We start from the raw sequence: 14,880 nt of genomic DNA on the forward strand, positions 1-14,880 counted from the left end.
ACCGTAAGAAAAAAAAAGAGAGGGAATAACATATAAAAGAGAAAAAAAAAGAACGTAAATCCCTTCGAACTTTCAGCTTCGATTTCTTGTAATCCGTAACTCTAATAAAAAATTTAATTCGGTAAAAGTATTTGTATCCTCCTCATATACACGTTGGTACCACTTTTGATCGGTGGAAGTTGTCAGTGACGTAACTCCTTTATCTCTTGGGTTTGGTCAACGGGAGTTTTAGGAGGTACAGACAATTCTGGACGTTTTCTTCTTCGATAGTTCTGTCAGAAAGTTTTTCTGGAACTTTGAATATTTTGATTCCGTACGAAGGTATGGTTTTGGTTTCTCGTAGTTAATGTTTAATGTCACGTGAAAACTTAGGCTAGAAGACCTTAAGATAGGAATGAATTGAATGTATAATTGATGGATTATGTATATGAAATAAAATGTGTGGTATAGCTGTTGTTAATAATTTGCTGTTGAAGTTGGTTAGTTTTGGAAAAAGATTTAGTATTGGTATTTGTTTGATTTTAAAATAGTTTGTTACTGGAAATGATTTGAATGATTGAGAGATGTTTGGTTTGGTAGTTGGGATCTTTGAAGGGTGGCAAAAATTCGAGTTTTAGAGGAGATACTGCCAAAATTTCTATAAGAATTGGAGTTTTGATTTGAAGTGTTATTTTAAAAAAAAAGATTATTATATGGCTTGTGTATTTGAGAGAGTTATATATATATTATATTTGAGCTTAGAGTTTAACTCCATGGAATACTATATTATTGAGCTTGGAGTGTAACTCCATGGAATATTATTGAGTTTGGAGTGTGACTCCATGGAATATTATATTTGAGCTTGGAGTTTGACTCCATGCAATATTATTGAGCTTGGGGATGCGCGCACAGAGGGACTGTTCAATGGTTAACAACCAGGACTTGTCGGGTTGGCTGTATAACCGACAGATGAGACTCATCAGCCATAGGACAGGCATGCATCATATGCATTTGTTTGCTTTGCTTGAGTGTGTGTTGTTTTAATTTGCTTAACTACTAAATTTTGCTTATCTGCTACTTGTTCTACTTGCTGTAAATGCTTCTCTATCTGTGTTTCCTTACTTGAATTGTATGTGTATGTTTTCTGAGAAACTCCTTTTGGCGGAGGTGTGAAGAAGGTTGTCCTACGGGTGATTCAGAGGATTAGAAGTGACAGAAAGTAGAATGTTAGGTTAAATTTAGATTCAGAACTTGAATACTTTAGATAACTTACCTAATTCTGGTTTAGTTGAATCCTTAAGATGAAGTCTGAGTGTCGAAGTTCTAGGCCCGAGACCTTTTATATTAACTATGCAAGCACCTTTACCATATTGAGAACATCCGATTCTCATCCCGTACTATGTTGTTGTTTTTCAGATGCAGGTTGAGAGACACCTCGTTGAGCGTCTGAATATCCTCCTTACAAGCGAAGAACTACTTTTTTTACTGTCATATTTTGATTTTGGGCTATGTATACATGTTTATAAAATCTCCACATGTACATTTTGTGTTTTGTCCCTCCTAGAAGTCGACTTGGAGATACAGGGGTTTATTTTTTAGTTTGAGTTTTATTTTAAGTTGTATATATATATAATCATATACTCTGGTCGGCCTTAGTTTTGCAAGTTGAGACTGGAATTTGCTATCTAAGTTTTGAAACTCTGATATGTATATATGTTTTCAGCTTCCTTTTGATTTTTTTTTCCTGTCCGTTTTACAAATAACCATGCGAGTGTGACACGATTTTTTGTTTATCGTTTTTGTTTAGCTTATCCTTCAAGGCTCCTAGATATGATTTCATCCAATTATATCTATGTACGTATCCTTTTCTTTTAGAGATCGTAATACCTTGCCACATCCGCTTTACGACTTAAGCGTATCCTTTTCTTTTAGAGATCGTAATACCTTGCCACATCCGCTTTACGACTTAAGCGTAAGGCTCTGTAGCATCAAACACACACCACCAACGGCCCAAATGTATATACCCCCAAAAAATAAATAAATAAACATAAATGTCAAGCAAAACCATTAACAAAATATTAAGTAAATAAACTCTCATCTCTGACTACTTCGTATTCATGGCTTTTACACTAACGTATTTTGCTATTACATAAAAATTAGCAACTTGTTTTTTGCCAATTATTTGCCTATTTTATAAAGAAATACAAAATTGAGTTACCTTATCACTAACCATATCATTTTTCTTTTTGCAGTTCCTGCACTACATTACTTGAATTTAGGTATTTTTTTTAATGACTATACCATACACCGAATAAATTAAATCTTACAAAATTTGATGGAGAGTGAAACTCCTCAATCCTCATTCCTCATTCCTTTGGCTTTTTGCTCATGGCCTTACGCTTGTTAACGTCAAGATATTTCTTCCGTAAACGGATGGCCTTTGGGGTAACCTTCGCAAAAACAAAAGAAAACGCAAGAAAAAATTAACATAAACAAATTCATTTATGAAACTGGAAGAATCAGTGGAATTATAGACACAATTCATCGGACATAGTTGTGATTTGTGAATGAGGTTCAAGGAAAGGGACTTGAGAAAGAAGGAGATGCATCTTTTCATCACAAAATACAAGTGAATGGTTTTATGAAAGAGTGAATCACAAGCTAAAACCAACCTCAATAAGCTCATCTGAAGCCACATAACCTATAGCTTCTTCAAGTGTCATCTGCAGCAGCATAAACACAAGATAAGAAGAATGTTATAAATTAAGAACAAACACCATAATCATATTGCAGCTTTTCCACTAAATACTTCAAGTCATGCAGACTCTAAAGGAAACATGAAACCTGCCGGGTTCCTTGAAACATTCTGGGATAACCAGAACATATTGATAGTTCACTACTTCACCATTTGACATACTCAAAACTAACCCATACAAATAGCAACTTACAAAATTCTTCACCATTCAGTAGGAATATGAATACCGATTTGAATTTTAAAGTTCGCCATTATTCAGGTCGACACAAGTTCATAAATTCAGCTGTTTATGAGTTGAGAAATTGATACTTAGGAACATGGAATGAGGAAAGCTATAACTCATTGCCAGACATCTAATGTATGAATGCACAGGAATCCATGCACCCTACAAGGTTATATACTATCAAAATTCTCATGTGTCTTGAAGACATGAGCATAAATTTCTGGCACATAAATACATACGAGACGTGGGGGAGACAGCTTCACATTCTCATCCTTGGTAGCAGCACGAATATTTGTAAGCTCTTTAGCTCTCACCGGATTGATCTGCAATATCAAGTCTGTAAGTGAGTCACTGACTTTGAAATAACACTTACACTCAGGATAAGAATACTTACATCAAGATCTGTGTCTCGTGAATGTTCTCCCACAATCATCCCATCATATGTCTGTAAAACCAAGAACAATAATTACAGGCAGCATATACAATGACCTTATGGATGCACTACAAGCAAAAGCTAGACTACATCATTAAGCAATGAAAAATCAAGAACCCTTGTATTTAGCAGGAAAAGTAACTGCTAGATTGTTGTCCCAAAACTAAAAATATATAATAAGTGAAACTTCTTGTTTAAAGTATATTTATTTGGCTTCCCCAAGCTCCCTTGTGGAATAAAAAGGAGAATGCAGTATAAATTTCTCACAAGACCATGAACACGAGTAATTACAACAATCCATCTTAGAAATATGATACAATTCTGTGTTCAGATAAGTGGGTATCCTAAGTGTAGCTACAGTGAAAACATGGACTCAGTGCTTACTCATACTGATATAAAAATAAAATCACATCTCAAATAAACATGCGTAGTGAGCAGATTTCATGATCAGCCCTAGTGGGAAAAACAAAATGACAATAGAGATTGTCATGAACTATCGCTCCCAACAGGTTAAAATGTTAGCCTGTCAGGTGAAATAATTGAATGGTTATTATTATTTTCACAAAAATATGTGTTTTTATGACACAAGCTCATGCAAGAATCCTTTATAATTCGGACTTAAAAAGTGAACAAGGCATAAGCCAGCCTTATCTTGTGCTAAATATGAAATGTAGAAGCATGAGCATTTAAGGAATGAAACTCAATACCACCTGGTTACAAAGGATCTTGTACCATTTTGTGAAATAACTCTCCCGAAAATCTAAGCTTAGGCAATGGGCACATGAATAATTTATGCATAATAACAAATGTAAACAAAGATAGTTTGTGAGCGAGGGGGGGCATATGTAGTAAGGACCAAGAACATAGCCATAATACATGAAAAACATGGAAAATTCTAACCTCCATTCCAGGAGTTACAAAAAGAATCCCACGTGCTTCTAAGCTCATCAATGCATGAGCTGTGATTGTACCAAAACCCATTGAGACCTATACAAAAGGCAAAAGACACATGATAAGTGCAGTGTTAAAAATTGGGGCCATACTACCCTCATGAAATGCAGAAGTAGGACAGCAGTAGACAAACTTACCAGTACTCCTTTTCTAACATTGCCAAGAGGTCCTCGAAATTTTTCATATGCTGCAAAATAACAATGATACATACATAAATAAGCCTGATGCTAAACTAGGCTGCATTATAAACATGGAAATTCTCAACAACAACAAAAAAAAGATGTAAGGAGTTAGCAAGATAATCAAGCATATGGAGAATGCTTACAAAGGAAAGCTCGATGCATGAATCCAGTTCCACGAGTGTCACTACTGAACACACTCCTGTAACCAACCAAGCCCCTGAACAACCAACAATGAAGAAGTTACTTGTTAGACTTGTTGAATGCTGCACATGATTTGATTTCACTATAAGTGTGTTGTGAAAAAACTTATGTCTCAATTGGTCACAATGTAAAAATATTTTATTACCAGCCATGGGGCTAAACTCCATGAGCTCAAATTACTCAGTTACATCAATAGGCTGTGATAAAGTTCTAGCCCTCTACCAAAAATATGGACTTCGGTAGTAAGATACGTCCAAACCTTGTTTGAATCACCGGCAAAAACTCTATTTGAGTGGAAAGTATAAAAATTAGGTCAGATTATTTAACTGATGTTTAATTATTTAAGAGGCAATTAATAAGAGATTTCTCCCTTACAATATTCTTTCCTGGCCATTTTAGAGCAATATTTAAAAGAAAACCACAAGGATTGCAACATGTTATCCTTATCCGAAGAAAAAGCACAATGGATAAAAAAGAAAGAAAAATGATAGACCAATGTGATTCTATCGAAACCAGGCCCCCCCTTTTTTTTCTCTCCTTTGTCCCTTGACCATTGATATAAGATCCAACAATGCAAATTTACTCTTCTCAATCACAATTAACTACTGCTTCTCACTCAATCCTCTCCCCATGGGCTATGGGATAGGGATAAATACTAGATAAAAAATATTTAAGATATAGATGGATAGATAGAAACAACTGTACTAACCTTGATGGACAAGTCAAAGTCAGTCTAGTCCGACCAACAGCTCCTGACACAGGACCCATGTCTGTGACCTCGCCTCGCCTGTGAGACAAGCCTTCCATTACCAATCCAACATGCTCATCATTTACCTGTGATAGATCCAACATGAATTTAGCCAACCAAACTCTCGGATTAGAATAATGTGAAAATCAAATTGCTATTACCTCAATTGTGACTTCTTCTATTGGCTCAAGTTTCTGACCATTTTCACTTTTATACCTAATAAAGTAATAGAAAAGAACCTCAACTATTAAGCATGAGAAAATGAAAAACGTGAGCTCTAAAAAATGTATATATTCTGGAAATCAAAATCAGTGGACCACCAACCAGTATACAACATTTCGACAGATCAAATATTTTACATTGGTAGACCCCTCAAGATCAATTCGATGACAAGAAAAAGTTTCATGCATTACGACTGGAGAATACATAAATAAAAGACAAGTTTAAGATAAAAGCAAGGGTGTGTGTAAAGCCTCATGGCACCAAACGTTGACCAGCACCAGATCCACCCAAAGACACAAGCACCATGCTAATTCGTTGTTATTCTTGATGTGGGTTGTTTTAGGACTTACTATGTTAGTCATGTTATTGGGATGGACTTGTACTAGACTTGATCTCAAATACCATTGCAAAAAGGAGTGTTAGGTTAGTGTTTTGCACTTCTCAGGATATGACCACATTAATTACATTTATCTGACATCCTGTTCCATGTTTTCCCTATAATTTCTGATAAGAGATATGAAAAACCATTTGTGAGCATCCTACTTGTGACATCCCAAAAAATGTTGGTCTTTGGTGTGTATTACTCTAATGATCAAGTGCATGTGAGTTTGATTCTAACAGGCCATTAACTTCAGTCTATCATAACCAGACTTGTGTCTTGTTAGTTCAAGGCAAACAAAATCTTGAATGAGGAATTGTATTTGTGATGTCAACCATTGCTAGGCATCTACCAAGTAGCTTAAATATTCACAAGAGTTGTTCAACAGTTGAAATCAAAATATCTGAAAGTGCAAGAAAGCCTACAGAATTTAGTTGGTTTTTAAACAGCTTGCCAAACCCATATGCGTGTTAAACATGCTAAGTCACACTTGGTCAAGACTGAAAATTAAGGGAGGAGGAAAAAGAAAGAAGGTGAATGTTACAGTGATCCCAAGATATTTGGAGTTTCAAACATCCATACTGAATTGTAAAAATTGTTGAAATATCTATTATATCCTTAGTTATATAGTTATGAATTCCCTATTTTATCCTCCATTTATCCACTACCACTCTTCATCTCTTTCTCCACTAATCCAACGCACTGTTTCTGCCTCCATCATTTTCATTCTTCTCTCCTTCATCTACCAACTTTTTCCAACAACACCATTCACCCTCCACTACCACCACCACCGAGCATCATCATCCATCATTCTCCATCATTAACCACCACATACCAAACCATTATCATTTCCCTTGTCAAAGACATCCACCACATCCTAATTTCTTCTCCTTTAGTTTCAATGTTGACTGCTTCAAAGAATGTCAAACTTCTCCAAATCTTGACATAAATTTCACTTTCAGCAGTAGCCACACCCTTAAAAGTCTCAGATCAACTACAATAACTCACGCATCAAAAAGGACAATAGCAGCCATCCTCCTCCCCAAATCGAGTTCTGCCATTGAAGGCCTGATTTGAACTCCATTTTGCACCCATTGTAAAGTGTTCTCTATCCATAATCAAAGAGTGCTTCAACAACGAATAAAACCTAGCCTTAAATTTGTGGCTTCTTTATACCTCAAAGACACGATGAACTACCACAATTGGAGTTTTGATTTCACCCAATTTCTCAAATTTCTCAATCGAATTTGGTGTTCTTTCAGTTCATTAGTCTCAATTGATAATAAGCACAGAATAGCCTATGCAAATTTGTATGAATTCAGCCAAGAAAAATTTTGGGTTTTTATTGGAGTGGAGTTAGGGCTCCTGTTCTTATTGCTCGTGTTGTTAATGGAGTATTTGTTGGTGTTGGTATTAGGGTCAATGGCAGTCTTGTGTCATGGACGTGTAAAAAAATGTGGATAAGTAACAAACAAACAAAAGAAAATAATAAAAAAGAAAAATAACAAACAAATTTTAAAAGAAAACATAAAATAAGTATAAATTAATAACTTTTCTTCAACGTCTCATTTGGAGTTTCAGGGATCCAAACAACTTTGGACCATTTAATCAGGCACCAAGAAAGAAAAAGGAGCATTATTAATAACTTCAATACTCACATGACTTTAGGTGGAGACACAGATAATTCAAATCCCTCGCGTCTCATGTTCTCAATTAGGATACCTGTTAACATACATGCCATCAGAATACAATTGAAATCACAGTAAGGATCACCCCAGTTTAAGAGAAAGGAACAAACCCAGCTGTAGCTCTCCTCTTCCCTGAACCTCAAATGATTCTGATAAGCCAGGAAGCACATTTATGGCAAGGTTGGTTTCAGCTTCAGCCATCAGTCGGTCACCAATTCTTCCTCCAGTCAACTACAAAAATTTCAGCATTAACCTATCTGCTTGATAGACTGATTAACAACAACAAGAACATAAGAACTTATAGCAAAAAACTATAGAATGCTGCTCCAAAGACAATAGAAGGTCTGCTTCATACACTGATCAACAACTACAAGAACATAAGAACTTAGAGCAAAAAACTATAGAATGCTGCTCCAAAGACAATAGAAGACCAGGTATGCGTTTGGAAACCTCCTCCTTAATAAAACACATTAAACTAAAGGCCACAAAGAAGTTAAAAGTAAAACTACTTACATGAGTACCATCTCGACCGGCCAATGGGGAGTCATTTACACCAAAAGTCATGGAAATTGTAGGAGGATCCAATTCAACTGTGGGTAATACAGACATAACCTAGGACATAAAATCATGATGTTACTCAAGTCATCAATTTCAAGCTAGTAGGATTCTCAAAATGCAGCATACAAAGTTGGTGTATAAATCAAATACAAACATAATAAAATATATAAAGCTTATCATTCTTCTCAACCAGTAAAACAAATGGATAGTTAGTTTAAATCATTAAGTTAGTATTTTCATGAGAGATCATCCAAAAATAAAGAGCAGATTTTAACATCAAGTAAATTTCCAGTAACATGTTAAAAGAAAATGTAAAAATTAAAACTTCAAATTGGTGAAACTAGCATATCTAAAATATTTTCAAAAAAAATAACTAGGTTTTTTATTGAATAAACCGATTAATTTAAAATTAAACAATGGCGATTTATATTTGATGTTCAGTTACATGTTTAGGTCCTTTATATTAAATCTCTTTTGATAATTTCCTCTTATGTTTTCTTAGGTCTTCCTCTATTGTGAGCCATAGAACTAACTTCCATCTGATCAACTCCCCTAATTGGAACCTCCGCATGCCTTCTCTGAACATGTTCATACCACCTAAAGTGAGATTATACCATCTTCTCTACAATTGGCAGCACCCCAACTCCAGTTGATTTTCAAAAAGATGATGCATTGTCACAAGGTTTATCATTTAGGTTGTAGATGTTGTATCAATCTGAGGATATCTTATCCTCTTTTTCTACATTATCTTCTCATTTAGTAAAACTTCTTTAGGGCCATCAACAACCAATGGCCCTTTTCACACAAAGTTAAATGATCCTATAAGACATAAGTATTAAAAAAAAAGGGCAACCCAGTGTAAAGCATATGCAGGGTTCGGAGAAGGGATAAGTATGATGAGAACAAAAAAAATATATACCTCTGCTGTTGCCACTGTGTGGCCTATTGATGGACTTGCCAAGCCAGCTATTGAAATTATATCACCAGCTCCAGCACATTCTGTTAGAACCATGTTTGTACCCTTCTTTTTCATCAGTTTCACCACCTAAAAGATGGAAAACAATATAAAACTAAAGCTGGCCTGTTCTGATTCAATGCCAGTAATGTTTCTTTTCGTGGAAATACTATTAGACTCATAAAATGTAAATCCGCTTGCTTATATGCAATTGAATTTACAGAAACAATAAAGAAATAAGGAGAATATCAGTGGTACCAAAAGACACCCTAAAAGGAATAAAACATTCCACACTCACATTGTAGCATTAATGCTACTCTAAACAAGATGTAAGTTCTCTTGTTGATAGGTTAGAAGCAACAATAAGAAAACAAGGAGAAGAAGAAAGAACACATTTCTCTTTCTAGGAATACACTAACGGAACTGGAAAATAAAATGCTTTCATAGGATGATTTAATAAATTACACATTAGATGAAAAATGGCTAAGAGAATTTAGATCTTATAATTTAGTAATTTACCAATCATAATACCATAACCAATCTAATAACATCCATCTACAACTATAACTATAGAGATGTAATCCACTCATAGTTGCACAAACCTTTCCATCTTCAATCTTTTCAGCAACAGAGTCCTTATTACGTAATCCATGAATCCTGTCACCAACACGAACAACCCCAGTATATACGCGTCCAGTTAAAATTCGACCAAGATAGAAGTCCTTTTCCATCATTGAAACCTGAAAAACACTATTAAGCATGGTTTTTCACTGATCCCTAGTAAACATCACCAAAGCAACTAGTTTAAAGAGGATACAAAAGAAAGAAACTGAAACCAAAATTTACTAAAGCTACTATTCTTTTAACTTGTGGAACCTTGTAATTACTTGTGACTTGTGATGATTTAGACAGGGAATTGGAATTTAACTTTAATAAATTAACAAAATGCAAGGGTAAATCAAATTGAATAGTATGAACCCTCAATAAAATTTCACTTAATGATATGAGGAAAGTTCATTGCCAACAAAAAGAAAAGAAAAACCGCATTGTTGAAGATGATAACACCCCAAAAGGAAACTTATCAGTACACAGCCTATAACGATAAACTCGACAAATTTTTTAACACCAACCAGCATCTGGAAAGGTGCATCAATGTTTGCATTTGGTGGTGGGACATGTGAAACAATGGCATCAAGCAATTGTGACATATTTTTTGCCTCATCAGGAGGATCCTTGGTAAACGTGGTAGATGCCCATCCTTCTTTAGCAGAAGCATAAAGAACTGGAAAGTCTAGTTGCTCCTCTATAAAAATACAATAACAATAATAAAATTCAGAAAATGGATTTGAAGTTACAGAACAACCAAGCATCAAAACATCAGATATTTCCATTTACCTGTAGCACCCAAGTTGGCAAATAGATCAAACACCAGGCTCTCAACTTCATCGCACATCTCCTCAGTAACTACAAAATATATGACTTAAAAGAATTAGATCACAAATATAAAGTACCAAAATGGTGCAAATAATAACATATTGGTGAGACAGAAAAAAGATTTCTTGTTTTCCAGTGATAACCAAGATAACACCTGTTTCTGGCTGCTGATGACAATAAGAATCTGAGACTGTCTTAGGGTAACTTGACTGTTTCAGTGTGAAAAATGTGGCATGTGGGAATGCCTACCATTGAACATAGGGCTGACCAAACAAAGAGAAATAGGAAGAGGATGTATGCCACCTCAGAGGAATTCAAAAACAGAGAGAAATATCAAGAGGGATGGATTGCCAAATCAGATGGCATTCAAAATGACGGAAAAAGATCTTAGTTCTTTTTCCTTCAACTTTGCTTACTTTATGTATATGCACAGCATCATTACCACATTTAATGATACATAAACACTACTGGATGTAATGTGACAGCAGAGAACTAGAGGAGTACCTGCAGGGCGGTCTACTTTGTTTAGCAGAAGAATAGGTCGCAAACCATACTTTAAGGCTTTTGCAAGAACGAATTTTGTTTGAGCAAGTGGACCTTCACCAGCATCAACAACCAAAACAGCCCCTTCAACCATACCAACAACACGTTCAACCTACTCATCAAAACAAGAAAATGAGAGAACAGCACAAGCCCTACAACCAGTATATAGTTTTCACTTTTCAGTGAAATGTTTCACATTCAATAAGAAAGAAAAAAGTTATAAAGGATAATCTTCAGAAACAGAAATGTTTGTCACTCTCAGTTTTTCCATGGAATTTATTATTGAATTATCAATTATACCCTTAAATATGTAAAAAGTTGTTAAAATTTATTCTACTATTCTCTTTCTTCATTAATTGAGGATTGTTTATTCCAAGTTTCTTAACAACTGCGGATTCAAGCAAAATGAAAGATAAGAAGGAACCCAGGAGTACCATCTTTACAATGAAAGAAACACTTCAATGACCAAGCAGGTTATATACTAATTGATCACACTCCAAATTCCCATTGCATAAAAACACTTGCAAATTGATTTGATGAACTATTATAACGTTTAGAACAGTAACCTTTCTAAAAGCCAATTGAATGAAACTAGAGACTTACTTCGCCACCAAAATCAGCATGTCCTGGAGTATCAACCATGTTCAGTTCATTCTCCTTCCACGAAATGGACGTAACCTTCAAAAATAAAAGAAATAACATTAAAAATCAACATAACCTATTCAAACATTGAAAGTGAGAATAGTTCTCACATAACAAGTGAAATCTGCGGAAATGGAAAGTTTCAACTCGACAGTGAAACAAAAATGGCGCCAACCTTGGAAGCGATAGTGATTCCACGCTCGCGCTCAAGCGTGATGGAATCCATGGCGCGCTCGTGGGGGATATCGGCGCCGCACTGGCGGAGAAGGCGATCCATGAGCGTAGTCTTGCCATGGTCGACGTGCGCAATGACGGCGACGTTGCGGAGGCGGCTGGGGTCAAGTGCGCCGCCGGGGATAGATGCAGATGTGGTGGCGGAAGAGGCAGGTGCGGCGGCAGAGAAGGCGCGTGAGAAGTGATTGAATCGGTAGAGGAAGGATCTAGAAGAAGAAAAGGAAGGAGAAGAGGAACAGTTGAAAGAAGATGCGGATTTTCTTGTGGAGGACCAGAGAGAACGAAGAAGGATAGGACCTGCCATGAGTACCCAGAGTTAAAGTGTGTTGTTCTCTCTGAACTCGAAGGTTTTGGTGTCACTGAGACATGGAATAGTGATGAAAGAGGTCTTGCTGAGAGAGGGTTTTAGGAAGCCTTAGTTGCATCACTAACAATTGGAGATGGATATCTCGTAAGGTAGCTCTTCGAAAAAAGGTAAATGGTGTCACTGAGACATGGAATAGTGATGAAAGAGGTCTTGCTGAGAGAGGGTTTTAGGAAGCCTTAGTTGCATCACTAACAATTGGAGATGGATATCTCGTAAGGTAGCTCTTCGAAAAAAGGTAAAACAATAGAAATGAAAAGTCAAAACATCGCGCCAGGTAGGGGTCGAACCTACGACTTTCTGCTTAGGAAACAGACGCTCTATCCACTGACCTACAGGCGCTAATAATCCTATGTGGTGTTTTCTCTGTCTCAGAGAAAATTTTAGTTGTTTGTCGTAACCCCTCCCATATCCCGATTTCATCAGCATTTTTGCCTCTTCGGCATACTTAACGAAACTGAACCGTAATCAATCTACTCAATACGGAATTTGGTGATTGATGGATCCAATTATAATTAGGGTCGTTTTATTGTACAGATTTGACATTTGAATTCTATATAGATATACAGAAATTTATGTTTATTTGATACGTTTGTTGTCTCTTCTTTGCAATGTATCAGCCTGTCTCCCTTTAGCAATAGAAAGAGCTCGTTTAGCAACAGGAGCGCATTAGGAACTTGGTTGAGCCAAGTCACAGCTAGAAAATTGGATGAGGTCTGTTCTAGTTGGGTCAGTATTGGGCCAAAATGCGCGTTGGGCCAAATGGATTGTTCGGTGATAATAGTAAATGGGTTATTTTCTGTTATTGGGCTCTACGCATAAAGCATTTTGCAAGAGTCGACTTGTCTGCGATTTGAACGGGCATGAGTTGGGCGTGAATTTCGGATCGGGCCATCATAAATTATTTGGAGAATTTAATAGGGACGAAATTCAGTGAGAAAAATCAAGAAGAATTTGGTGGTTAATAAAAGAAGAGGGTGAAAACCAAGTTGGGTTGGTCTAGTGGTTAGCTCACTAGTCCGCTTAAGCATGTGTCGGGAGTTCGAATTCTGCCTTGTGCATGCAGCAACCCATTGGCCAGCAGCAAACCCTTAAATGGAGCTCAGTACCGCGGCGGATTAGTCCTTGACCTGTCGGGTTGGGGGATACCGTGGGAAACCAAAAAAAAAAAGAAGGGTGATAGATTTGTGAGAACCGTAAATACCGAAAAGAACATACTCCCACTGGAAATAAGTTCAGGGATTTCTGAAAGGGTGTTTCGAGGTCTTATTGCTTTTACCATGAGATCCATTACAACAACGAGACTTTAGAGGTGATCGACGGTGCATTGTTTAGTTTGGGATTGTTGTAGAATAAACAAATCGAACAATAGTATCGACGGAGATATAGGTAAGTGTTTTTTTTTTTTCTCATGAGTCTAATATGAAAACCTTTTAGGTGAACTTTGATTTGGATTTTGTGGATGCTGCTTATTGTACTGTGATGTGATTGTTGAATACGCAATGCGATGTGGTTATAAGTTCATGGAAGGCACAGGGAGGGACGGTGGGTTTCGTGTTTAATGTGCAACGAATTTCTATTAGGTTATATATTTATGGTTTAATTATTTTGTTGGTCCTATAGTTTTACGAAATTTTCAATTAGATCTTTATACTTTTTTTTTTCTTTTAATTAGTCCTACACCAAATTTTTTTTTTTGAATTAGGTCCCTCTTGATAATAATTTGTTTAATTGTATAGGGACTCAATTAAAAAAAAAATTGGTACAGAGACCCAATTAAAAGGAAAAAAAAGTATAGGGACCTCATTAAAAAAAATATTTGGTACAAGGACTCAATTAAAAGAAAAAAATATAAGAACCTAATTAAAAATTTCACAAAACTATAGGAATCAATAAAGTAATTAAACTTATATTTATTTAGAATGTTTAGAATTCGATTAACCCGCATTAATGTTAAATTTGGTTTTATTTGTAAAGTAAAGTGGTTAAAAAGTTTAGTATTTTAGTCACCAGCATAGGCTGTATTAATGTTATGTTTGGTTTGATTTAGAACATAAGTTTGGTAAAAAGTTTTAACGCCTTACATGATAAATTGGTGATAATAAGATTCTTGTCTATGAACCGATGTATATTTTGTTAGAGAAATGAAGTAATTATCTGAGAGATTCATTTCATTTACGTTGTTTATAGATGAGAATGTTGACTTTTATTCGTTTATATTTTTGTATAATCGAGTGTAGTTTCTGCAATTATTAGATAAAATGATGAGGAAGATTTTGGCGTTAATTGTTGAATTCTAACAATATTTTCATGTCCTGCGACATATTATTACGTTGCTCATGATGGCGTTAGTTGTTTTATTATTTATAATTATTAATATACATGTAAT

General features: G+C 35.7%; 1 protein-coding gene and 1 non-coding gene across 2 annotated transcripts; both read right to left on the minus strand.

Annotated features, from left to right (window-relative positions):
- Positions 1-2,270: 2,270 nt before the first annotated feature.
- Positions 2,271-12,811, minus strand: LOC107478061 (uncharacterized). Its single transcript, XM_016098184.3, has 19 exons — positions 12,069-12,811; positions 11,855-11,929; positions 11,213-11,363; positions 10,670-10,738; positions 10,405-10,577; positions 9,877-10,014; positions 9,239-9,364; positions 8,275-8,373; positions 7,872-7,992; positions 7,732-7,795; positions 5,634-5,688; positions 5,434-5,558; positions 4,667-4,740; positions 4,479-4,528; positions 4,291-4,377; positions 3,352-3,402; positions 3,197-3,280; positions 2,652-2,702; positions 2,271-2,429 (listed from the first exon to the last, which is right to left on the minus strand). The coding sequence occupies exons 1-19, from the start codon at positions 12,429-12,431 to the stop codon at positions 2,346-2,348; spliced, it is 2,040 nt and encodes a 679-aa protein (XP_015953670.1). The 5' UTR covers positions 12,432-12,811; the 3' UTR covers positions 2,271-2,345.
- Positions 12,761-12,833, minus strand: TRNAR-CCU (transfer RNA arginine (anticodon CCU)). The gene has a single exon. It is a non-coding gene; the product is annotated as a tRNA-Arg (tRNA).
- Between the last annotated feature and the right edge of the window lie 2,047 nt (positions 12,834-14,880).

The sequence above is a fragment of the Arachis duranensis genome, chromosome 3 (assembly GCF_000817695.3).
Source record: "Arachis duranensis cultivar V14167 chromosome 3, aradu.V14167.gnm2.J7QH, whole genome shotgun sequence".
NCBI lineage: Eukaryota > Viridiplantae > Streptophyta > Magnoliopsida > Fabales > Fabaceae > Arachis > Arachis duranensis.

Coding starts and splice junctions, on each gene's coding strand:
- LOC107478061 (XM_016098184.3), bottom strand. CDS start 12,431: ATGGCAGGTCCTATCCTTCTTCGTTCTCTCTGGTCCTCCACAAGAAAA. Junction 4,529..4,666: donor CATGCATCGAGCTTTCCTTT/GTAAGCATTCTC, acceptor GTTATTTTGCAG/CATATGAAAAATTTCGAGGA. Junction 3,403..4,290: donor TTGTAACTCCTGGAATGGAG/GTTAGAATTTTC, acceptor TTGGTTTTACAG/ACATATGATGGGATGATTGT.